This window comes from Nematolebias whitei, chromosome 7 (genome assembly GCF_014905685.2).
Source record: "Nematolebias whitei isolate Nwh7 chromosome 7, NemWhi1, whole genome shotgun sequence".
Classification (NCBI taxonomy): Eukaryota; Metazoa; Chordata; class Actinopteri; order Cyprinodontiformes; family Rivulidae; genus Nematolebias; species Nematolebias whitei.
In genome coordinates this window covers 12,384,180-12,409,130 of record NC_056504.1, presented here as the reverse complement: position 1 = coordinate 12,409,130, position 24,951 = coordinate 12,384,180, and the positions used below count along the sequence as shown (strand labels likewise).

Genomic DNA, 24,951 nt, shown 5'->3' with positions numbered 1-24,951 from the left:
AAATAGAAGAGGAAAAAGTACATAAACGGAACATCTAAAACCCATCTTACGTCTGTAAGCTTGATGATTTCCCCCGAGGGAAGGCACAATTTTTTGTTGTCATCCAGCACAGAGTTCATGTCCTCAATCCACACAGGATCTACAGGCCCATCAAACATATACCACCTCTTCGTTTTGTCTACAGATGCTGTTCCTTCACGTATAAGGGCTGAGAGGACACCCTCTGTCCTGCATGATTGAAAAACAGATATTGTTATTTTACTGCATAGATTCTGTATAAAAATCATTTCTTACCATTGATGTGTTTGAACATCATAGTCCCCATAAAGCTGTCGCACTGTGAGAGACTTTGGATTGAGGACATAAATCCGAACAGCTTCATAAACATCACTTCTCACAGAAGGCTGGCCCTTCAGAGCTGTTAGTGCTGCACCAAGTACCTCGTAGCACTAAATACAAAGTGTCCATATAAATGAATAAATCAAGTAGAGGCACCTATTGACTCTACAATACAAATCAAAAATGCTTGTTAAAATGTAAACATGACAGTCACGTGTCATTGATTCACCTTTGTTTTTCCTGATCCAGGAGGTCCCACCAACATCAGGCCATGTCTCATGACACTAGTTTCATACAGCTGAATACACTTATTTATAAACCCTGTAATTAACATTAATCATCTATGGTTTCTGTCCAAACATATAAACACAATCATAATCAGTTTTTTCTCAGCAGAGACACAAACCTTCCACATCCTTGAGGTTCTTTGAGTTGCAGACATTATGCAGAGATTTTATAAGCAAGTCATTATTGATGGGATTGAGTTTTGTTTTAGGAAAAAAATCATACAAAATGTCATTGAAGAGTTTCAGGTCATCCTGTAAAAACCTGGGGACACTGACTTTATGAATTGCCTGAAGACAGATCAACTCCTGGAAAACAGTAAGGTTAAAGAAGAATAAAGAGTTTAGGGTATTTTAAAATACGTTAAAAAATTATCACACTAAGTATGGCTTTATTTAGAAACTTTTGAACTACTCAAAGGGAAAAAAAACGTCACTTCTTTCAAGTTTGGATGTTCTCTCCTTAAGTTTCCAGCAACTGCGATCACCATTTTCACAGTTTTGATGCTGAAATCATAATGGTCCTTCACATGGAACAAAAAGAAAAATAAGTTAATCTTTTTTTAACTTCTGTACATACAACTACAACAAGATTTAGTTTCACTTAGTTAAAAGTAAATTCAGATGCTGGTAATTCATACCTGAAAGCTAAGTTGTTCAGAGGCGAGCCTTAAAATTGCAGCAATTTTCTTGGCGAGGACTTTGACGTTACTGAAGCCTAATGAGAACAAGGAGATCTCAGCTATCATCGCAGAGTCAGGAATCATCATGGCAACAGGACGGAACAAGGTCTGTAGAAGTAGACAGTTATTATTTCAATTGGTAAATCTTGCCTACTTTATGACTTTAATTACTGGACAGCTACTTGGTTTTAAATCAATGTTTCAAACCTTGAGATTGTCAGGCATTTTAACGCAACCAGTGAAATCAGGATTCATGGTGATGAACACGGCACAAGAAGGGTTTAAGGGGATCTCCACTCCCTCAAATACAAAACGCACAGCCTGATAATAAACAAGCCTTATTAGAGCTAGTTTTTTTCATTCAGCTTAAATAAAAACATTTTTACTGAAACTTTGAATTTCAAACTGTAGCAATTAAAAACTGAGTAAACTGGGAAAAAAAACAAAAAACCTTTAAAATCAGTACACGTATTAACAGCTTAAGGACAACAGGGACAAGAGGTAATCATTAAATGAAATTTCCACCTGTTGCTGCTGGGCCTTTTGAATTGAGAAGATCTGCTGTGCCATGACAGACAAGACTTCCACATCAATTTGAGCAATACTGTTAAAGCAAACCCAGGCGCCTGAGCTGCAAAATAAGACAAGACATTCTCTACATTTGATGGCATGTGCTGTGACATTTAAAAACAAACCTGCCATTTTTTCCTAGAAGTTTGTACCTGGCCAGTCCTTTGAGAAACTTCCCCACTAAGCTGGAATCAAGACGATCCGAGCAGTTGAAAACTACTGTGTGCATGGCCAAAGCCTTCCCAAGATCTTTAATAGTTTCTGTCTTTCCTGTCCCTGATGGGCCTGCAAGTGCACCCCCAAACTTTAGGTTTAGACCAGCTGTCAGAGTTAGGTAGCATCTGAAAGAGCCAAGCACAGGTTTTAGTTGTCATACTTTGTGTTTTGCCAAAATCACTTAAAAAGTTATCACTCTTAATGACTACCTGTTAGTGAGTGGGGTGATAACCAGACGACCAGAGTTACCAAGATATTCATATCCATACAATAACTCTGCAGTCAGTGCATGAATATACAAGTCTTCATTATTCCAATAATATCTGCAAACAGTAACAGAATGATGCAGGGCTGCTTCGTATTGAAGACAGTAAGGTCAAGTTGTTGAAAAATGTATAATCAAAAGTAATTGGTTACTTGAGTTGGGTAACCCATTCAAAGTCATTGACACTGGAAACTTTCTGCTCCACCAGTTTTGCAACTACATCTTTAGCATAAACCTCAGTCACAATGAGGGAAGAGAGCACAGCCTGTTGTGTTCTAGAGAGTTGTCCTCTCATCAGCTGCACAATGTCCTCAAGCTTCACAAACAGAAGACAAATCATTATTAATGTCAGTAAACGTTATGATCAAGTGTGCACCATGGTCAGTTACAAATGTGAGCTATACATTTTAGAATCTGGTTTTGAATTTTTACAAAAAAAAATTATAATAAGCTTAAAGTTTGTAGGTTTTAGTGCTGACAGTCTCAAAGTACACACCTGAGTCTGTAGTTTGGGATAAAGATGATTAGCCAGGTCTCCTTGTACCAAAGCCTTAGACACCTCAGCAGTCCAGAAAACCTGAGAGCCAACTATCACCACTTGACCAGGCCATGATATCACCCACTCTACATGAGGTTTCTGCAGATTAAAAGAGCACATAAACATCTTCAGCTTTAACTTTGTATGGTGAACGCAAGCTGTTCAATAACAGAAAGCATAACAAAGGCAGTAAAAGTCAGGTTAAGTTACTTCTGAGTAGCCTTTAAGAGACTGATCAATGTTATCCCTCAAAGTGGCTTGCATTGACTTTTCCAAGTCTGTAAGCCAGTCCTCCACATTCCCATTTGGCCACACTGGCAGGAATAGTTTTACCTCCTCCCCTTCTCCAGAGCACATGTGTGTGATCAGTAGGTCTGGCTGAAATTGAAGCTAAGAACCAACAGAGAAGTTAGTTGTGTAATGAAAAAAATGTTTCTGATACACATATTTATATAAAAAGGTACTTAAAAGTCAACCAGCTGAAGCAAACCTCTGCAATGTTCTCAAAACATTTGTGCAGGTGTGAGTGAACAGCAGTAGGATCTTTGGTATGGAACAAAAACTCCAAAAGCTCAACATCGGAGAGGAAGAAAAGCCTACAAACAAATGTGAATTGTTTCATTCATCTGTTACATTGCATGGTGTTAAAATCAGAATTTCTATTTACTTTGTTTTTTGTTATCACAGCTCTACCATTTATAACAAGGGAAACAAAAGTAATTACCGGTAGTCATTACCAATGGGACATGATTGTCACATGAACTTAATTGGAAATAATAATAAAAATATATAAATAGTTATTATAACAACTGAGAACTGTGTGCCACATCTACTGTAGATTAACTGAAAAATCAATATCAGTTACCTTGGAAAAGAGACTCTTTTTTTCTCCAAGTACTCACTGAGACCTTTGTAAATTGTTTCCAAAAACTTTCTGCACGTCATAAGTTCCTCTAATAGACTGGAATGTTGACAAAGTTCAATAACCTAGAAATAAACACAGTAACGCACGTAATTGGTCTACAACAAACAAAAAGCATCACTGTAGTCTGTTACTATATGAAGCTGTGATACCATGTCCTAAAATATACAAATTTAAAGTTTTCACCTTGCTATTTTCGACCGTATATTTCAGGATAATTTTCCATTGTTGCACAAACTGCTTGTATATATTTCCTTCAACAGGCAGCTGCTGATTGATGTCATCAGAGCAGAAGATGAGCTCCAGTTTTAGCCAACCACGCTGGCACACCAACAATTCTTCCAACGCATCCTGTAAGAACCAGCAGACAGCAGAAGAATATGAAACACAGTAACAATAGCATGATGCAATACCAGCCACTTAATGTATTTGTCGTGTGGGTGTGCGCGTGTGTACTTGAGTCATTCGCAGTTTTCTTTCCCAGGCATTGATGTGGCTCTCAAAAGGTTTTTTGTAGGGGGACAAAGACATGTTTTGAATTGTGACAAGGTGGTCATCCAGCAACTGGAGTGTTTCATCTGGCCATTTCAGAGTAAATGTCCCCATGTCGTTATATGGAAGCAAATCAAAGACTACTGTTGACCAGTCCTGTTCCATCTTGTCCAGCACCTGGGTGGGAGAGTGGGGAGAAACAAAAAGATTGTCAAATGTAAATGTCATTGAAAACTTTTAAAATAAAGCAAAAACAGTTATCCCAAACTATATCAAAAGCTGTAGTTTGAAAGTCTTTGCTCCAGTACTTTTCCAGACACATTGAATGTAATTCTGACATGTGGATCCACAGTCAGTGTAAACAAAGCATTTGGTTAAATCCAAGTGGAAGCTTGTCACATTCATGATTGACCCACACAAGACTGTGTATGTCAACAATGGCTGGTAAGTTTAAAATTTTGACCCATTTTCAGTCACTTCTGGTAGGTAAGCAAATGCATGTGGTAGTTGGCATCCAAATCAAACATTTTACTCTTTTTTTTTTTTCTAATTTAAGGATATATTAGGGCAGCACGGTGGCGCAACTGGTAGAGCTGCTGCCTCTCAGCGAGCAGGTCCCTGGTTCAAACCCCGGTCCAGGGGCCCTTCTGGGTGGAGTTTGCATGTTCTCTCCGTGCATGCGTGGGTTTTCTCCGGGTACTCCGGTTTCCTCCCACAGTCCAAAAACATGCATGTTAGGCTGACTGGTAACTCTAAATTGTCCCTAGGTGTGAGTGAGAGAGTGAATGGTTGTTTGTCTCGTTTGTCTCTGTGTGGCCCTGTGATGGACTTGCGACCCGTCCAGGGTGTACCCCGCCCCTCGCACAGTGATTGCTGGACATGGGCACCAGCGACCCCCGTGACCCAAAATGGAATAAGCGGGTAAAGAAAATGGATGGATGGATGGATGGATATATTAATCATCAACATCAGAAAAAAGTTGTGCAGATTTTTTCTTCATTAATTATTTTGTCTGGTCTTCAAGACATTGCAATGAGTACTTTTATTCTCATTTTATTGAAAATATGCACATAATAAAACTATCAGCAAACATTTTGAGTGGAGTTGTTGCTACTGTTTTATTGGACAGCAGCTCTTCTTTTGAACTTCTAGTATTACAGTAAAATGAAAGGAGCGATATCACACCATTCTTTAGAAATCATACTTTTAACACCTTATAGAAGGCTACATTAAATCTGAAGTCCTTTTCATAATCACCTGTTCAATGCTGTATTCTTTCTGAGCAATCTTAGCCACAGAGTCTATTTCATCAGTGTAGTTCTGTAAGCCAAGCTCCAAGTAGCGAGTAAGATTGGAGTTGGCTTTGGGTGTGACTTTAATGTTAATGCGCTTTGAAACAATCTCCCAATGACGAATTTTCATACTCGGGTTCCTCAGGAATTGAATTACTAGAAAAAATGGGCGGAAGTCTTCTATCTTGCTCTGCATTATAGTCGCCAACCTTTGGATATCTAATGTGTAAGACAAAAAGCAAATCAAAGAACAAAAAGTTGGTCTCGTGCCCAATAATCATGCATTTCTTCATAATATTTCTGTAGTGATAGATGTGTAACCTACCAGGAAGGTATTTAAACTGTTTAGTACATGTGTTCATGGTCTCTTTGGCTTTGGTCATGATGCGCTGAAGCTGCTCAGGGTTGATGGAAGAGAGGGGGTCACTGAGCCAGCGTTCATTCCAATGCAGCCAATCAGAGATGGTGGTCCAGAGCTCCTTAAAATGCTTGAAGTCATTTGCCATCTTCTGCAGATTATCATACTGTAATGGACATTGCAGCTCATGATTAAACAGTTAAAAAAAATGAATATATGTTTGTTTTCTAAATTGATTTAATGTTTTTAAAAAATATTTTTGCCTGAATCACTCTGACCTACATTTGTGACAGGTAAACCAAGCAGATGTTCCCTGGTGGTGTAAACTTGAGCCATAGTCTGGCACTGCTCAAGTTGTCTTGCTATGCGCTGCACCTTGATGCTCATTTCATGAGCAAGCTCAATGTCTGCATATCCAGCAAATGCAGCAATAATATGCTATAATCAGAATGATAATAATACTAATTTAGAAGCAAAAATAAAGACAATGTGCTGAACTTAGAAATTAACCAGATCACTTTGAGACATGTAAATAAGGCTGTGATGTCTGATCTGGACACCTGATCCAGATGTAGATTTGTCATATACTAGACACAAAGTAAAAAAAACAACAACAACCTGCAGTGTGTTTAGTTGCTCCTCAAAGTTGTGATTATCATTTATTTGGATCTTATTAAAGCGCTCCTCATCCTGTTCATGCTGAATAGTTACTGCTTCCTTTTGGTTGATTATTATTTGAGGCCACCAAATAGCTGTCCACCTGCACAAATAAAACACTTATTTGACTTCTCAGTCAATACAGTCAGTTTTTAAACAAATCTTTGATTGTCTTTATTTATTTATTATTATTTATTCTCTGCTTGCTCTTGACAAAGGCAGATGTTTTTCCCTCCCGCTCCTGCTCCTCCTGCTTCTGCTCTTTGTCCTGTGAACCCTATCGGAGCCATTCTTTACATATCTTCCAAATTGTAAATTATGGATCTGGTCAGCTGGTCTCTCAACGCAATTAATAAAATTTTCTCAACAAGAAGACAGGGCGAAGGAGAGCCCTCTTGCCCTGACGGGACACTTGCAGCTGGATACACGATGGATTCCTGGGGGCAGTGGAAGTTTTGGAACCTCAGGTGCTCATTTTCATTCTGTTGCTAAATGGCCTTAAACACTAAATCTGCCCCAAATTCTTAAAACACATCAAAGATAAATGCTATAATACTTTTCAAAAAGTAAAAGGTAGAATGGTGATAATACACTTACTTTTTGTTAAAATCCTCGTTTGAAAGACAGAAGCAATACTCTTCTATTACCTCATAATCGAGCAGGGTCTTCGCAAGAAGTTCCTGTTTGACAGATTGGAAACATCAATGGTCAAGATAATAAGTTATTCCTAAATGGCTAATTTTAAATATATTTTTTTCAATCAGCACCTTGTAACTTTTTAGCTGTTCTGGAATTTGTTCCATCCATTTCCTTTTTCCAGTGAGTTCTTCAATGCTATTGGGTTTCTCAGATAGCTTTCTGCTTAAGACGCTAAACTTTTCACATGCCTAAAACATAAAATGAAATCAACTTCTATGTGTAAACACTGTAAACTGATACAACACTTACATTATATTGACATGTATAAAGTAACATCTTTTCAGCCTTGTAACAGCTGACTTACAGTTTCGATCTGGTTGCGCAGCCTTAGTGCAAGGTGTTCTAGCAATGCATCAATTAAAGCTTTTCTTTTCTTGGTGAGAGACTGGCGTAGAGACTCCACACAAATAAAGAATGGTCCAATCACAATAAAAGATGGTAAGGAGAATTCAAGCTTTTCCTTTTCTTTAAGATGTTGCTTCACCTCTTCTTTCACTTCTTGGGGTGTTAGCTCTGCACTATGAGACCTGAGGAATCATTCAGTACCTCGATTATTCTCAAAATATAACCTTCATTTAACAGGTAAATCCGTTGAAAATGTTGGTTACGTACTGTAACCCCAGATTCTATGAGTATAGGCATAGCCCTTTAAGGCTGTCGCTGATGGGTTTTATCCTGATATGCGAAGCATTGCACTGAAAAATTTAGTCCATGCCCACCTGGTGTGTGGGCCCCACCCGGTCCGTATAAATTACGTTAAGAGCGGGTAAACGGCTCCCAAATAGCTTTTTCTTCAGCCATTTAGGAGCCAGTGAGGTCCGACGCTTAAAGGGATACGCCTATACTCATAGAATCTGGGGTTGCAGTACGTAACCAATGTTCTATTTCGTATAGGCTTCACCCTTTAAGGCTGTCGTTGATGGGTTAAGGGCGAAGCAGATGTGGTCCTCGCCTCACTGGGTCCATTCGAACACCGTATGAAGCAGAAGCTTGCCCAAAAAACGTCTTGTCACTCAGCTCCCCATGTACGTAATTACGCATTGCGTAATTATGTGTGCCATGCACAGACGCATGTTGTGTAACTATGCATTCTGAATGCATGAACGCCCTGGAAAAGTTTCAACGGGGAGGGAAAATTGCTGAAAAGTGCCATGAACCAACCGGTTTACGGCTGAACAGTATGAACAGATTAATAATAACAGGAGAGCTGATTATTAATCAAATGAACTGATTGGTAACAATAGTCATGAACTGATTAGTGACAATAGAACCAAAATAACAATCACAACTTGTGACTGATAACAACATCTCACACTGTAATGCATGCAGACAGATGTGAGTTAAACAACGTTCCATGAACAACAATATTCATTCTGTAAAACACTAAGGACATGTGTCATGGAGCGGGCCGTCACATCACAAAGATAAAAGTGAATAAATGAGCAGGGTGTTGACCACGCGGTCGCAGTGTAAATATCCTGCATTGTCATACCATTATGCAAAGCAGTCGAAGATGCAACAACCCTGATCGAGTGTGCCCTGAGGTAGACAGGAGGCTCTAAATCTGATGCTCTGTAGGATTCAGAAATGGCCTCACACAGCCAGTGTGACAAGCGCTGGGTGGTTAACGGGCGACCTGCAGATGCATCTCTATAAAGCACAAACAAATGTTGAATTTGACGCATTGCAGCTGTGCGTGCTATGTAATACGTTAATGCCCGCACCGGACAGAGAAGATGGAAAAACGCTTTTTCGTCTGATTTGTGGGGGGAAGGGAAAACCCCATACAACAATATCACTCTTGATTTAAAAGAGCTCATGATGTTTTAGGCATAAAAGCTGGATTCGGTCTTAAATCAGCTGAGCTACCGTCAGCCTGAATTCTGAGACATGACGGACAGACAAAGAAGGCAGATAATCACTCACCCTCTTAGCGGATGTTAAAGCCAGCAGCAGGGCTGTTTTAAGAGACAAGATTTTCATTGGGACCTAATCCAGAGGCTCAAATGGAGCTTTGATCAGGGCTCGCAGGACCAGTGTTAAATCTCATTGTGGAGCAAGTGGGTGTGAAAACAGGCCTGCGTCTTTGTACACCTTTTAGAAAACGCTTCATCAGCGGATGATTAAAAGCTGTTCTGTCTCCGAATCCTTCGTGGCAGGCAGAGATGACTGCAGCGTACATTAATCGTGCTGGATGACACATTTCTGTCCATCAGCTGTTACAGAAAGGACAGCACGTCGCCTAGTGGACATGAGGTGGCCTCTACACCTTTCTCTGTACACCAACGCTGAAAAACTGTCCACTTTAATGTGTACAGCGCTGTGGTAGATGCAGCACGTAAATCCTGAATTGTGCGCACTACATCCTGTGGGAGACCCATCCCTTCTAAGCGGGTCCGCTCAGCGGCCAGACCCACAGGTGCTGGCCTATTTCTGGGTAACTCCTGATCGCTCCTCCCGCCTGGAGGAGAGCATCCTCCCTCCACGGCAGTTTCCACGGGTGCCCCGATAGCAGGCGTCGCAGGACTGGGAACCACGGTGCATTCACGCACTCGGGGGCCACCAGGAGAGCTGTCAATCCCTCCTCTTGAACTCGGTTCAAGAACCGTAAAATCAAAGGAGGTGGAGGAAACGCGTAAAGAAGCATTTTGGGCCATGTGCTGTGGGCAACGCGTCCACCCCCAGCGGTGGTTTGTCTCACGGGCTCAGAGAAAACCATAGTTGACAATGAGCATTTTCTCGTGTCACAAATAGGTCCACGGCTGCTTGCCAAATTTCTGCCACATCTGGGCCATCAGGTCTGGATGGAGAGTCCAGTCCGTGTGACGTGGGCCGCCCCTGGACATCACATCTGCCCTTTTGTTCAGAACACCGGGACTGTACACTGCTCTGATGGAGAGCAGATTTTGGTGTGCCCAACACAGTAGTTTTGCGCAATGTGTAACATCTGGGCTGAGCGCACATCCCCTGCAGGTTTATGTACGCAGCAGTAACCTTGTTGTCTGTGTGAATCAAAACGTGTTGATTCTGCAGCACAGGAGCAAAGTGTTGAATCACGTTCAGCACCGTGTGACACTCCAAAACATTTATGTGGGCTGATGTGTGAAGGGGCAACAGCGCCCCTACAGCTTGAGATAGGCATGTCTCCTCCCAACCTGACAGCGACGCGTCTGTGAAGACTGACATGTATGATGTGGGTCTGCTGACGGGGACTCCCTCCGACAGAACCAGGGGGTTCTATTTCGCATAGGCTTCGCCCTTTAAGGCTGTCGTTTAGTGGGTTTCATCCCGTCATGCGAAGCATCACACTGAAAAATTTAGTCCACGCCCACCTGCTGTGTGGGCCCCACCCGGTCCGTATAAATTACGTTAAGAGTGAGTAATCGGCTCCCATTTTTTCTTCAGCGAGCTAATAGCACTGTCAGAAGAACGAAGAAGGAAAGTTGTGTAGATGACCAACCTTGTTAAGAATGCTTGGCCCGTCACGTCGACTTCCGGTCATCCCAGTGAGCTCTCCTCCCCGGAGGAGAAGCTGACGAGCAGTCTTGTTTCAAGGTAAATGCCGAGGAGTATTTCTCAGTGACAGGTCGCTACACGCTGGACAACGCCATCTTGTAATTTTCCTCTTATCGCGACCCTCGGAGCGAATCAGATGGTTCCTCCGGGACAAGCCATGTCAGCTGCAGCCCCCCGCTGCTCATTCCCTCCTGGAGAGCGTAGTGTCGGTGGAGGGGGGCTGAGCAAATGCTCATCTCATCCCACCTCGTTTCGCTTCGGTGATCACACTGCTCCTGGATGACAGCTCACTCTGAGGTTGCCCGGCGTAACTCAGGAGCAGCTGACATTAAGGGACCCTTTTTTACGTCCCGCGCCTTTCCTGCCAGTTCGGATGATCTGGCGGGAAGGTTTTTTCTAGGCTCCATTCCAGCTCACAGTCCTGATCCATCTGGCCTCGGTTTCCCAACAGGACGTCCTACGGGATGAGGCCACAGCCGGCTTTTCCTGGTAGATTGGGGGGTCGGTCTCCACAGTCCGCACCCATCTCCAGAGCAGAGGGGTTTGTACCGAGCGGAAATTCCCTCAGTGCCCTCTGGAGCCGAGCCTGACGGAGGCTTTTTTCTCGGAGCAAGATGTCCAGGTGGACCAGCGTCCCCCGCCTCCGGTTAGCGTAACCCAGACGGTGACATCGATCTCTAACTGAGCTCACCAGCATGCATTCCAGACGGCCGCAGCAAACAACACGTTACGCTGTTGGCGTACACGTTCAGAGGCGTGAGGAGACATACGCTCCCTCTGCAGGGCAGCTGACATCATCCCCAACCGGTGCGCCTCTTTTGCTGTCTGCCGCCCCGCATCGCAGCCGAAGAACGAGGTCCCAGAGGTTCTCCTTGCTCGTCACTCCACCTTCCTCTCAGGGGAGCTGCAGAAGCTTTTTGTTGGAGGGCCTTCATCAACGAGAGATCATTTCAAGATGCTCCACGGCTGCACAACACCTCCCCAGCTCTGCTACGCCAGTCCCTCCCGTCAAACGTCCCCGGCATCCGGAAGTTCAACTTTTCCCGGACTCCGCCAACAGGGGGTCTTCTAGGACAACAAACCATGGAGCTCAGGGGAAGATAACCAGGTGTCGGTTTGCTGGATGTGTGTAGATGACACGATGTAGAATAAACATCATTTTATGATGAAGTGTCTTTTAGCCAGGCTGTCAGCTCAGATGATCTGTCAGCGGCCCCATTACACACATTCATCAGGAATGAGCCTTTTAAGGTTGTTTCATTCACTGCCGGCGGTGCAAACACGCGCTCCTGCAACACGAGCAGCCTTCACCTATAAGGCGCTGTGTTATGAAAGCGCGCACGCAGCTCTCAGCGCCCGCCGTTCACGTAAACGTGAGACCGCGGTACAAGCCCAGTAACGTATCTCGCTCTCGGCAGGAGCGACACGCGTTTTCACTGCAGTGGTGTCAAACGTGTGCTCCCACTGCGTCAACAGTTTCACAAGCCTCACAGCGGCTCGGCTCCTTCATCCTCGAAGAAGGTTTTCTGAATTAACGCTGCAGCTCGTGGAATCACTCAAAAGCTCACATGATTCGCAGCCAAGAATGAACATGTTCGGCAGAACGAGCCCAGTGGTAACCTCACCCCACCGATGCCGCGCACTGCTTCCTGACCACACCATCGTCAAACGCGCGCTTCCGCGACAATCCTCGTTTAAGACATCGCATGAATGAGTGCGCACACACACAACTCTTCAGGGCACGTCGACTCATATGTGCACCCGCTCCCCGAGCGTTTACACGGAGCAGCGGCACACAACGTGAGCACAGCACAGATGAGCCGCGTCCCACAGCATCAGCAAATGCACAACGATTTGCATGCTCGGGGGCGCGCATTTTTTCTTTCTCCTTCAGCGCGCACCAGCCCACATCAGCATGCATGTGAGTCCACAGCATAAACGCGTGCCCGCTTTATAACTTTATAAACGAGTGGCAATGAGCGCGTGCTCCAGACGGATAGGCGAACTGTTTTCATCAGGGGATTCACGCTGCAGTACAGCTCAAACCCCGGTGTGGAGGAACTCTAGTGACGTTTTCTGTCATTTCTAGAACAGGTCTCGTCCCCTCTCGCAGACGCTCAGGAAATTCTGATTAATGTAATTTCCAGAGTCTCAGAAGGAGAGGAAAACACAGGGTTCCTCTCTCGTCACTCCCTGGTCCCAACGAACCGGAAAGATGATATTTATTCTAGATTTGTCAATTTTGAACTGTGAGAAACAACATTCCATTAATGCGCCGAGCCGCTCTGTAGCCACCGCACAGAGCAGGGAGGAGAATTCTGCTTTATCTGGACATCTGCTGCTGCTGAGCAGTTTGTACAGACAGGTGGCAGCAGTGCAACTCACGTGAAACCGGTAGAGTGATATCAGCTGTTTTCCATCAGCAGACCTACGTCACACATGTCAGACTTCACAGAGGCACATACATTTAATGAGCTGTGGGGGCGGTGTGGTTCTCCACACAGCAGCTCATTTAAATGTTTTTGGAGTGTCACACAAGGTTTTGAATGTGATTCAACACTTTGCCTCTGTGCTGCGGAATCATCAGTGTTTTGATTCACACAGACAGCAAGTGACTGTTGCATACATACTGGCAGGTGATGTATGCGCTCAACCCATGTGCCACATTGTGAGACAGATACTGTGTGGGGCACACCCAATCTGCTCTCCATCGGAGTAGGGTACATCTCCTGTGTTCTGAACAGGGGACGGATGTGATGTCCAAAGACGGTCTTTTGCGGCACAGGGACCGGGGACCTTCCATTCAGAGCTGATGGCTCAGACGTGGCAGAAATCCTGCGAGCGGCTGTGGACCTGTTGCAACACGAGAGAACGCTCGATGTCAACTATAATTATCATGGAGCCCACGGGACGATCCACTGCTCGGGGTGGACGCGTTTGCTCACAGCCTGTGGTCGTAATGCTTCTTCACCTCCCTCACTCCCTCTGATATCACGGTTTTCTGAACTGAGCTCAGGAGGAGGGACTGACAGCTCTTCTGTCCCAAGTGCGTGAATGTATCATGGTCCCCAGTCCTACGGAACTTGTTATCGGGGCACTCGTGGAACCTGCCGTAGAGGGAGGACGCTCTTCTCTAGGCGGAAGGAGCGATCAGGAGTTAATCAGAATAGACCAGCACCTTTGGTCTGGCCGCTGTGTGGATCCTTTTTGAGAGGATGGATCTCTCTCAAGAAGTAGTGCGTACGATTCAGGATTCACGTGCTCCAACCACCACATCGCTGTTCACATCAAGTGGTCAGTTTTTCAGCGCTGCTGTACAGAGAAAGGTGTAGAGGCCCTTTCATGTCCACTAGGTGATGTGCCGTCCTTTCTGCAGCAGCTGATGGACAGAGCTCTGGCGTTCAGCTCGAGTAAAACGTTCACTGCGGCCATCTCTTCATGTCACGAAATTTTCGAGACAGAACAGTTTCAATCATCCACTGATGAAACGTTTTGTAAAAGGTGTACAGAGAAGGCGTAGAGGCCACTTCATGTCCACTAGACGACGTGCTGTCCTTTTCTGCAGCAGTCGATGGACAGAAATTTGGCATTCAGCACGATTATCGTATGCTGCAGCCATGTTTTCTTCTTGTCTCGAAGTTGTCGGAGACAGAACAACCTTTAATCATCCTCTGACGGAGCGTTTTGTAAAAGGTGTATAGAGAAGATGAAGAGGTCACCTCATGTCCTCTAGGCAGTGTGCTGCCTTTTCTACAGCAGCTGATGGACAGAAATCTGGCGTTCAGCACGATTATTGTATGCTACAGCCATTTCTTATTCTTGTCACGAAGCTGTTGGAAACAGAACAACCTTTAATCATCCTCTGATGGACCGTTTTGTAAAAGGTGTACAGAGAAGGCGTAGAGGCCACTTCATGTCCACTAGACAACGTGCTGTCCTTTTCTGCAGCAGTCGATGGACAGAAATTTGGCGTTCAGCACGATTATCGTATGCTGCAGCCATGTTTTCTTCTTGTCTCGAAGTTGTCGGAGACAGAACAACCTTTAATCATCCTCTGACGGAGCGTTTTGTAAAAGGGGTATAGAGAAGATGAAGAGGTCACCTCATATCCTCGAGGCGGTGTGCTGCCTTTTTTACAGCAGCTGATGGACAGAAATCTGACATTTAGAACGATTATCGTATGCTACAGCCATTTCTTATTCTTGTCACGAAGTTGTCGGAAACAGAACAACCTTTAATCATCCTCTGATGGACCATTTTGTAAAAGGTGTATAGAGAAGGTGTAGAGGTCACCTCATGTCCTCTAGGCGGTGTGCTGTTTTTTCTACAGCAGCTGATGGACAGAAATATGGCGTTCAGCACGATTATCGTATGCTACAGCCAATTTTTTCTTCTTGTCACGAAGTTGTCGGAGACAGAACAACCTTTAATCATCCTCTGATGGAGCATTTTGTAAAGGTGTATAGAGAAGGTGTAGAGGCCACTTCATGTCCTCGAGGTAGTGTGCTGTCCTTCTGCAGCAGCTGATAGACAGAAATCTGGCATTCAGCACGATTAACGTATGCTACAACCATCTCTTCCTGTCACAAGGTTTTCAGGGTCAGAACAGCCTTTAATCATCCGCTGATGTTTTTTAAAGGTGTTCAAGGCGCAGGCCTGTTTTCCATGCCCACTTGCTTCACAGTGGGATTTAACAATGGTCCTGTGAGCCCTGATCTAGGCTCCATCTGAGCTACTGAATCAGGTTCCAATTAAACTCTTGTCTCTTAAAACAGCCCTGCTGCTGACTTTAACATCCGCTAAGAGGGTGAGAGATTATCTGCCCTCTCTGCCGCTCCGTCGTCGTGTCTTGGAACTCAGACTGACGGCAGCTCAGCGGATCTAAGACCGAATCCAGTTTTTATGCCTAAAACATCACGAGCTTTTTAAATTAAGAGTGATATCGTTGGAGGGGTTTTTCCACTTCCCCCCCCCAACAATCAGAAGAAGAAGCATCTTTCCATCTTCTCTGCCTGGTGTGGGCGTTGACGTCTTGCATAGCGTGCACAGCTGCAATGCGTCAAACTTAACATTTATTTGTGCATTATAGAGATGCATCTGCAGGTCGCCCGTTACCCACCCAACGCCTGTCACACTGGTTGTGTGAGGCCATTTCTGAAGCCTACAGAGCATCAGATTTAGAGCTTCCTGTCAACCTCAGGGCGCACTCGACCAGAGGTATTGCATCTTCGACTGCTCTGCATAATGGTATGACAATGCAGGATATTTGCACTGCGACCGCGTGGTCAACACCCTGCTTATTTATTCACTTTTATCTACATGATGTGATGGCCCGTTCCATGACACATTCTGTCCTTAATGTTTTACAGAATGAATATTGTTGTTTCATGGAACTCCGTTTAACTCACATCTGTCTGCATGCATTACAGTGTGCGATGTTGTTATCAGTCACAAGTTGTAACTGTTATTTGGTTCTATGGTCATTAATCAGTTCATGACTATTGTTACCAATCAGTTCATTTGATTATAATCAGTTCATTTGTTATTAATCTGTTCATACTGTTCAGCCATGAATCACTTGTTTCATGGCCCCCTCTTCTCAACATCTTTCTTACCCGTCGAAAGTTTCCCGGGCGTTCATGTATTCAGAACGTATAGTTACACAACATGCGTCTGTGCATGGTACACATAATTATACAATGCGTAATTACGTACATGGAGAGTTGAGTGACAAGACGTTTTTTGGGCAAGCTTCCGCTTCATACAGTGTTCAAATGGACCCAGTGAGGCGAAGACCACATCTGCTTCGCCCTTAACCCACTAAGCGACAGCCTTAAAGGGCGAAGCCTATACGAAATAGAACGTTGGTTACATACTGTAACCCTAGATTCTATGAGTATAGGCGTAGCCCTTTAAGCGTTGGGCCTCACTGGCTCCTAAGTGGCTGAAGAAAAAGCTATTTGGGAGCCAATTACCCGCTCTTAACATAATTTATATGGACCGGGTGGGGCCCACACAGCAGGTGGGCATAGACTAAATTTTTCAGTGTGATGCTTCGCATGACGGGATAAAACCCACTAAGCAACAGCCTTAAAGGGCTACGCCTATACTCATAGAATCTGGGTTTACAGTACGTAACCAACGTTTTCCCAGTGTCGGAGGTCTACTCTCACGGAGGGAGGAACAATGATCATCCGTCTCTTTGTTTTACTGGATCCACACACAGACGCGCAAACCACTTCTGGAGGATGTGTGTACTGATGACATTGTTCCTAACAGCTTCATGGCGGAAAACAGCTGTTATCACTCTGCCAGGTCTTACGTGGCGGAGCTGGTCTTTTAGAGTGTCGATTCTCGTTTGTGATAAACGAGCCCTCATGGTGGTTGAGTTTAGCTCCTCTCCCAGATAACAATCGTCTGGGCCGGGAGAATTGAGCTTTTCCTCCAATTTATGGCTAAACACAGACACTTTGATCATTGAATGATGTTTTATTCAACATTTGTGTCATCTTTACTCACACCCTCCGCAGACTGTCATTTTGAATCTTTTCCCCCATGAGCTCTGGGGTTTGTTGGCCCAGGGCGCCGTCTGCTGGGGATCTCTGGGAAAAACGTTGGACACTCTGTTGCCGGGATGAAAAGGGCCAGTCTCTGACGGCGGGGCTGCGGTGAAGCTCAGCGACACGGCCGTGGAACATCTTGCCACCGGCTCATTTCATGTGGAGGATGTGAGAGGGAGCCAACGTCAGGTCATCCGAGCTGACAGACTGGCTAAAAATAGACACTTTCATCATTAAATGATGTTTTACTCCAAACTCTGTCACCTTCACACACATCCTCTGCCAAAACCGTCATTTGCTCTGCCATTTGTTGACCTAGAGCGCTATCTGTTGGCAGTCTCAGGGAAACGCTGAAAACTCCATCCTCCAGCTGCGATGCGGGCCAGCAGACAGCAAAAGAGGTGCACCAGTTGGGGATGATGTCAGCTGCCCTGCAGAGGGAGCGTACGTCTCCTCCCACCTCTGAACATGTACGCCAACAGCGTAACATGTTGTTCGCTGCGGCCGTCTGGAACGCATGCTGGTGAGCTCGGTTGGATAGCGATGTCACCGTCTGGGTTACGCTAACCGGAGGCGCAGGGCTCTGGTCCACCTGGACATCTTGCTCCGAGAAAGGTCTCCATCAGGCTCGGCTCCAGGGGGCACTGAGGGAATTTCCGCTCGGTGAAACCCCTCTGCTCTGGTGATGGGCGCGGACTGTGGAAGCTGGCCCCCCAATCTACCAGGAAACCGGCTGTGGCCTTGTCCCGTAGGATGTCCTGTTGGGAAACCGAGGCCAGATGGGATCAGGACGGCAAGGCGGGATGGAGCCCAGAAAAAAACCTTCCTGCCGGATCAGCCGAACTGGCGGATAAGGCGCGGGACGTCAAAAAGTGTCCCTTCATGTCAGCCGCCTCTTGGGTTACGCCGGGCAAACCCCAGAGGGTGCCGTCGGCCGGGAGCGGTGTGATCGCCGATGCGAAACGAGGTGGGATGAGGTGAGCATTCGCTCAGCCCCCCTCCACCGACACTATGCTCTCCAGGAGAGAATGAGCAGCGGGGCTGCGGCTGACGTCGCCTGTCCCAGAGGAACCATCCGATTCGCTTTGAGGTCGGCGATAAAAAGAAAATTACAAGATGGCGTTGTCCAGCGTGTAGCGACCTGTCACTGCGAAATACTCCTCGACACTTACCTTGAAACAAGACTGCTTGTCAGCTTCTCCTCGGGGAGGAGAGCTCACCGGGACGACCGGAGGTCGACGTGACGAGCCAAGCATTCTTAACAAAGGTTGGTCATCTACACAACTTTCCTTCTTTGTTCTTCTGACAGTGCTATTAGCTCGCTGAAGAAAAATGGGAGCTGATTACCCGCTCTTAATTTAATGTATACGGACCGGGTGGGGCCCATACAGCAGGTGGGCATGGACTAAATTTTTCAGTGCAATGCTTCGCATATCAGGATAAAACCCATCAGCGACAGCCTTAAAGGGCGAAGCCTATACGAAATAGGACTACTTCTCATTTACAATGACGACCAGATTAAGAGGCAGAAACACAAGTGGACACAAAACATCAATGATAAGAGCAGAAGACAAAGCATAAATGGCATAAATGAACATATTTAAACATACTATACACATTTTAAATAAATAAATAATCATAGGTAAAACTAAAAGCATGAGCATGTGCAGTGATCTTGTCTTGATCAGCAATGTAAGTCACATACTAGAAATTAACAAAAAAACTGAAAATTAAACTTACTTTAGAAATGTTTCAATCTCCAGGTTGTGTAGATCTAAGTGTTTTTCATATTCAATAGCATAAGCCCTGAGGGGTACAGCTGCTTGTATCAGAGCATTGCAGATTTTCTGTCTCAGCTCTGCCACTTGTGGTTCAGACAAAGCCACCAAATTCAGAAACAAATCCTCATCAAAGATCAAATTCTTCGTTATAAACTGAAAAGGACAGGAGCAAAAAAAATTAGAATTTTCTGACAATGTTCTCAACTACAGTATGTACAAGTCATTATCATAATGCAGAGTGATGCATAAGATGCTGTCAGTTTTAACTTATAGTGTGATACAGGTACATTTTATTTTACCTTTTCACGTTGTGGAATGGCATTACTGACCAAGTTAATAACTGAAGTCTCAAAATCCTCAAGAGGAGGGCTATAATAAACTCCATTCTGGTCCAGAACCAAGTCCACACAAAAAATGGGCACCTTCTTTGGCCTTGGTAGAGAAAGCATGGCAAAAATAATGACAAAGTACTGAATATACAGTGTAAGTGCACTGAGTGCACATTATATAATGTTTTAGTAGAATAAAAACTATTTGACAAGGAAAAGGATTTAAAGTTTCACAAACATATAGCCTCTGTAGTCAAGGCCAGCATTTATCACTTACATCTTTTAACCAAGGTCAAGCCTTTTTTAAATTGTCAGGACCTGGAAAAGGTCATTCATGCTTTAATCAGCTCAAGACTTGTCTACTGAAATGCTTTGTACGTAGGAATCTCCCAATCCTCTATCAGATGCCTTCAGCTGGTCCAAAATGCAGCAGCTCATCTTTTAACCAACAACCCCAGACGTGAGCTCATCACGCGTTTTACTTTCTCTTCATTGGCTTCCAGTCCATTTTAGAATTGATTTTAAAATTTCATTAATCACTTTTAAAGTTCTTAATGGTTTTGCCCCACCTTTTTTATCTGCTCTACTAACTTTTTGTGAGTGTAAAAGAACCTTAAGATCAGCTTATATTTCTTTACAGTTTGTTCTGAAATATAATTTTATCAGCTAATATATTAACTTAATGAAATGTCTAGATATATGCATCCTGTTTTGTTATTTAGAATATTATGTTTAAACACGATCTGATTCCGTTTCCGGTAGAAAATGTAGTTTTTAGGGGTGCACCGATAAATCGGCCCCAATTTCCTTAATTTTGGGAAATCGGAAATCGGCTACTTGCATGAGAAACCGATTTTACAGATTTTTTTAGTTTTAGCAACAATTGTCTAAACTTCATTTATATTTCAGAGCACTACCTCATGGCCAGTTAAAACAAGTTTGTATTGTTTCTGGGATATTGTTCAATGGTATGTTTTTCAACAAAATAATATTGGCAAATTGAAGGTACATCAGTGTTTCCCCTACCATTATACAGGCGGGGTGCCCCACCCCGCCAACAAAACTGAGCACCCCGCCTACCAAACTGAACTTGCCCCTCCCACCCCCACCCGGCACTGACATGCCACTAAGCTAGCGGCGCAAAATACAGGCTCTCCAGCTAAAAAGCCCAACACAGCACTCACATTGCCTCTTCCCTCATGTTGAACGCCCCCCGCCCCCACTCAAAAACTGTTAGTACAAGCTGCGCTCAGACATGTCTCCGTCCCCCCCATCAGCAAAAATCATGGATGAGATGAGCACCCTGCCATGGCAAGCTAACTAGGGGAAACACTGTGCATTGTGACCTAATAACACCTGACAGTGTCGCTTATAAAACAAAATTGATATCGGCCAAAATCAGAATCAGCAGGTCAAACTTTTTAGAAATCGGTGATCGGAGATCGGCCAGAAAACTGTGATCGGTGCACCCCTAGCAGTTTTAGTTACATGCCTACAACTCCCAACATTCACGCACACACCCGTTATAGAACACAAGATGGTGAGATATTATTGGTTGAGAGTTGGGTCACATGATAGAGTAGGGCTTCCCATTCGTCAATGGTGGAGACTCCTCCTGGGAGGTGTGGCTGAACTCTGAAGAAGATGGGTTTTCAGTTTACACTTGGGGCCTTTGTGTGTGACTGCATGGTGAGGTGGCAATGGCTCAGGACTGGTGATTTTTGTACTTTACACGTGGGTCAAATAAACCTTCTGAAATGGATGACAATTGCTCCTCCTCTCCCTGCTCCAGATACAGAATATATTATAACAGTTCCAAAGTCCAAATACAAACATTGGGGTAACCGGGCCTTTTCGGTTGCTGCACCCAGACTCTGAAACCAACTACCTCAGAACTTGTACTCCATCACTGATCTGGGCTGTTTTAAATCTAATATTAAAAGCTTTTTATTCAGGCAGGCTTTTAATACCTAGTGGCTCTCTGGCATTTTTGTACTGTTTTTATATTGTTTGTTTTTAACTTTTGTATTGTGAAGCACTTTGCGCACCTTTTGGCTGTTGGAGAGGGATCTATAAATTAATATTGATTGATTGGTTGATTGACTGAATGATTGATTGATTGAGGAATTGATTTATTGCGTAGATGTGGTTTATCCTACTTGTAGGGGCTTGTGATGAGGTCATTTCCCCAGACCAGGTCCTGAGGACATGTCAGCACACTGTGACATGCTTCCAGCAACAACTCACTCAGGCTGACGAGTGAACGTTGCACAAGGTAGCGTAAGGAATCCTGCATCCTTAAGTGAATCACTTTCATCAATCTGTGAAACTCAGAAAAATGGTACACATCCAGGCTTGACTCGTTCACATTGAATGAGCTTTGGTTGGGGGAAGTCAGAGTTGAGCAGATGATGTTGCTGAGTTTGTTAATCCAATGCTGTTTAAGGTAGAGGGTCATCTGGAGAATTAAAAACAAAAAAGACAAAGTGTTGTATTCATAATACTGAATGCAGTATTTATTATCTTTTGATAATTAAATGTTTAAAGTGAAATAACAATGAACATTAAAGCTGCTCATATCATCTGATATGTACAAATCAGTTTTAGGCAACAGTGTGTAATTTATTATATGGTTAAAATAAATTGTTGGTTTTGGAAAGTTTCCTGCTGATCAGAGTGTCAGATATTTATTTACAAATCGTTGCAGCTAAAACAATAAAGTCAATATTATAAAATAATGATATATTTTGAAATATATATATAAAGTTTACTGGTTAGTACTAGCTTCTATTCTCTTTTTATTCGATGTATAAAATAAAAAAAAGTCAATGTTTTATGAAAAAGGTTTTGTGAACAGATTTTGTAAAAAGATAACATAATACTTTCTCAGTGTTTAGGTACCTGAGTATGAACTTGAGACTGGACAACTTCAAACTCATTCAGCCGAAGTGGTTCGAGCATTGACACATTGAACAGCATCAAGTTTTCTATTCCACTGCATTCAAACATTATTTTAGATAACACAGAGATCAACTCTGGTTTGATTTGCAAGGACTTGGAGGCAAATGCATCTTGGTTCTCTTTGTAGGTATAGTGAGGAACTACAGAACATCCTGTACAAGAAAGAAAAAAAAAATCTGTAGTAATAGTTAGGACTACATTTACTTCATCTTGACCAGAAAGTACAGAAATAAATGACATACAATTGTCTTACCATTTTGCGGTACATACTGGGGGTCTCTTTGTGGCAGGGTGATGTGTGAAAACTCTTCAGGATAACTCTCAACTACTTTGTCAAAAACCATACTGTTCATTGTACGATCATATTCCAGTTTGACCTCTTTCACCAAGTCTCTTACACACTTTTCCTTACTGCATGAAAATATTCACATTTATTGAGCTTTGGATTTTTTAAAGAAAATCGTAGCACAAAAGAAGAAAGACAAAATGACATCGTAGTTCATTACATGACTTACATATTCTGTTCAACGCCAGGATGTGTTAGAGCAAGTCTTTCAATACGCTGCAGACTCTCAGTACTGAGAGATGGCATTCCCTGCCAGATGGGCATGCAGTCCACAGACACACTGTACACGAGTCGAGTCTCTATATCTTTCCTTAAATGTAGGGCAAAAGCAATTCGCTCAACAAAGACACGTGGGTCCTCAGCCTTGAAAAACAATCTGATCCTGGGTACCCAGTGCTGAGTGCCTCCTCGCAGGTAGTTTATTTCTGTGACAGATTTTGTACACACGATAAAACACAATATGATTCATAAGAAAATTCTTAAACAATACTGCAAAACTATACAAATGGATGAAACCAGGGGATTTACTTTTCCTGCGATTTTCTTTTTTGGGAGGATTTCCTTCCTCATCCAGCGGTCTGCTGTCTTGATGAACTTTCTGTACAAGGTATTCACATTTTTCCTTGTTGTAGTCAAGAACCCCAACCAAATGCCAGCTGTATTCGAGATGCCGGCTTCTTAAATCATCTTCCAATTAGAAATACAATGGCAACTATGAATTAAAAATGATCTAAAATAATGACTTTTTTTAGAAACTAAATTTGATCTTTTACCTGAAGAAACATCATCGTCATCTTTAGGCAGCAGGGCTCTTGCAGGAATAGGTTTTTGATCCTGTGATCCATCTTCATTGCCCAAGGAAAGCCAGTCTTCTGGTGTCCGGCAGTCATAATCCTCATTGTCAAAAAGCTGATAAATAACAAGAAGAGATTTGGCAATACCACAGTGCTAAACACAAAATTATAAACAGTAACCAGAAAAAAAAGCAAGACTACTGTAGTCTTACCTCGAGTGGGAAATAGGCTGACCCCAGACAGTCTGGTGTGGTTACAGGTTCATCACTTTTTTCCAGAAGTCTTGGCATTAGGATCTTAGGGTTGATTCCTTTTTTTGACAGGAGCTCTTCTAAATCGAATTTCAAGTATTCCCTTCGAAGTCTGTTTAAAGATAGTTTTAAAAATGTGTAGTTGTGTAAAAACAACACTTCTGTCATTGTCACAAACAGCTCATACCTCTCTATAACTAAGCTGCGGGGGATCTGGCCAGGAGGGGTTTTATAAGAAACTTGAACTTTGGGTATATATCCACATGAGGAGAAGTATGAAGTTTGTGGTTGCTGTGAAATCTGAGGTATGTCCTGGCACCGCTCATGTGAAGTCTCGATGGTTGGAGCTTAAACAGTGCAGACAGAACATTTTACAGACACCAAGACAACTTTTTATGTTTAGGAGAGATGCTGTTATTTGGTTACTGGAACAAATACATCAGTGAACAGATAATAATAATAATAGTATGAAACGTCTGATGAGTGTACGCTCACCTTCTGGTAAGGTAAAATTAACAGACTTCAGCCTGAATTGGTCCTGTGTCCTCTGCTGAGGATCTTGTCCATCTGTACAAGACTGGATCCAAAGCATGTTTCAGAGCACTGAGTAAATCACACATACTTCACAGTGTCTTAAAACTAGCAGGTTACTAAGAGAGCTGAACAGATAATTTCTTACGTCAAACATTGAAAGGATATTTGAGTAGAACAACGTCTGATTATTTGTACGGGACACAATATTTCTGCGGCTCACACATGATGAACGCCTGTGGTCTGGAGGTTTGCTGGGGGGATGAGGCATGTGTGCCCCCAAAACCTTCTTATCCATCTTAAAAAGTAAATTTAACCACACAACAATTACCAAACAAGTAAAGAAAGCATTCATATTAGCTAGCAAACGAAAAGGTTAGCATTAAATTTAGCGTTGGTTTTTTTTTTTTCCAAGGAATATGTATAACATGATGGAATGTTAGCTTATTTTATAAAAGTTTTTTTTTTTTAAAGCATCACGTACCTTTTATTAAACTACACAAAATAGTTTATTTTGAACAAAAATGCTGCCTTGAAGTGAACAAATCTCGGTTTCTAAGTGGACGG

The 24,951-nt window shown here is 43.4% G+C and overlaps 1 protein-coding gene across 1 annotated transcript in view; it reads right to left on the bottom strand.

Moving 5' to 3' along the window:
• dnah1 (dynein, axonemal, heavy chain 1) overlaps positions 1 to 24,445 on the bottom strand; it is a 52,644-nt gene extending 28,199 nt beyond the window's left edge. Inside the window, exons 1-35 of the mRNA XM_037679123.1 lie at positions 24,349 to 24,445; positions 24,041 to 24,200; positions 23,815 to 23,965; positions 23,582 to 23,717; positions 23,337 to 23,495; positions 22,978 to 23,233; positions 22,716 to 22,873; positions 22,403 to 22,614; positions 21,661 to 21,959; positions 19,472 to 19,604; positions 19,132 to 19,325; positions 7,620 to 7,842; positions 7,384 to 7,503; positions 7,214 to 7,296; positions 6,578 to 6,719; positions 6,242 to 6,397; positions 5,927 to 6,125; positions 5,567 to 5,820; positions 4,274 to 4,486; positions 4,004 to 4,168; positions 3,761 to 3,882; positions 3,386 to 3,491; positions 3,106 to 3,285; positions 2,854 to 2,994; positions 2,510 to 2,673; positions 2,302 to 2,415; positions 2,029 to 2,217; positions 1,832 to 1,937; positions 1,514 to 1,627; positions 1,265 to 1,414; positions 1,061 to 1,147; positions 746 to 932; positions 569 to 660; positions 295 to 449; positions 51 to 228 (exon numbers count right to left, since the gene is read on the bottom strand). Coding sequence (XP_037535051.1) covers positions 51 to 228; positions 295 to 449; positions 569 to 660; positions 746 to 932; positions 1,061 to 1,147; positions 1,265 to 1,414; positions 1,514 to 1,627; positions 1,832 to 1,937; positions 2,029 to 2,217; positions 2,302 to 2,415; positions 2,510 to 2,673; positions 2,854 to 2,994; positions 3,106 to 3,285; positions 3,386 to 3,491; positions 3,761 to 3,882; positions 4,004 to 4,168; positions 4,274 to 4,486; positions 5,567 to 5,820; positions 5,927 to 6,125; positions 6,242 to 6,397; positions 6,578 to 6,719; positions 7,214 to 7,296; positions 7,384 to 7,503; positions 7,620 to 7,842; positions 19,132 to 19,325; positions 19,472 to 19,604; positions 21,661 to 21,959; positions 22,403 to 22,614; positions 22,716 to 22,873; positions 22,978 to 23,233; positions 23,337 to 23,495; positions 23,582 to 23,717; positions 23,815 to 23,965; positions 24,041 to 24,200; positions 24,349 to 24,445 — 5,595 coding nt within the window. The remainder of the gene's footprint in view (positions 1 to 50; positions 229 to 294; positions 450 to 568; positions 661 to 745; positions 933 to 1,060; positions 1,148 to 1,264; positions 1,415 to 1,513; positions 1,628 to 1,831; positions 1,938 to 2,028; positions 2,218 to 2,301; positions 2,416 to 2,509; positions 2,674 to 2,853; positions 2,995 to 3,105; positions 3,286 to 3,385; positions 3,492 to 3,760; positions 3,883 to 4,003; positions 4,169 to 4,273; positions 4,487 to 5,566; positions 5,821 to 5,926; positions 6,126 to 6,241; positions 6,398 to 6,577; positions 6,720 to 7,213; positions 7,297 to 7,383; positions 7,504 to 7,619; positions 7,843 to 19,131; positions 19,326 to 19,471; positions 19,605 to 21,660; positions 21,960 to 22,402; positions 22,615 to 22,715; positions 22,874 to 22,977; positions 23,234 to 23,336; positions 23,496 to 23,581; positions 23,718 to 23,814; positions 23,966 to 24,040; positions 24,201 to 24,348) is intronic.
• Positions 24,446 to 24,951: the final 506 nt, after the last annotated feature.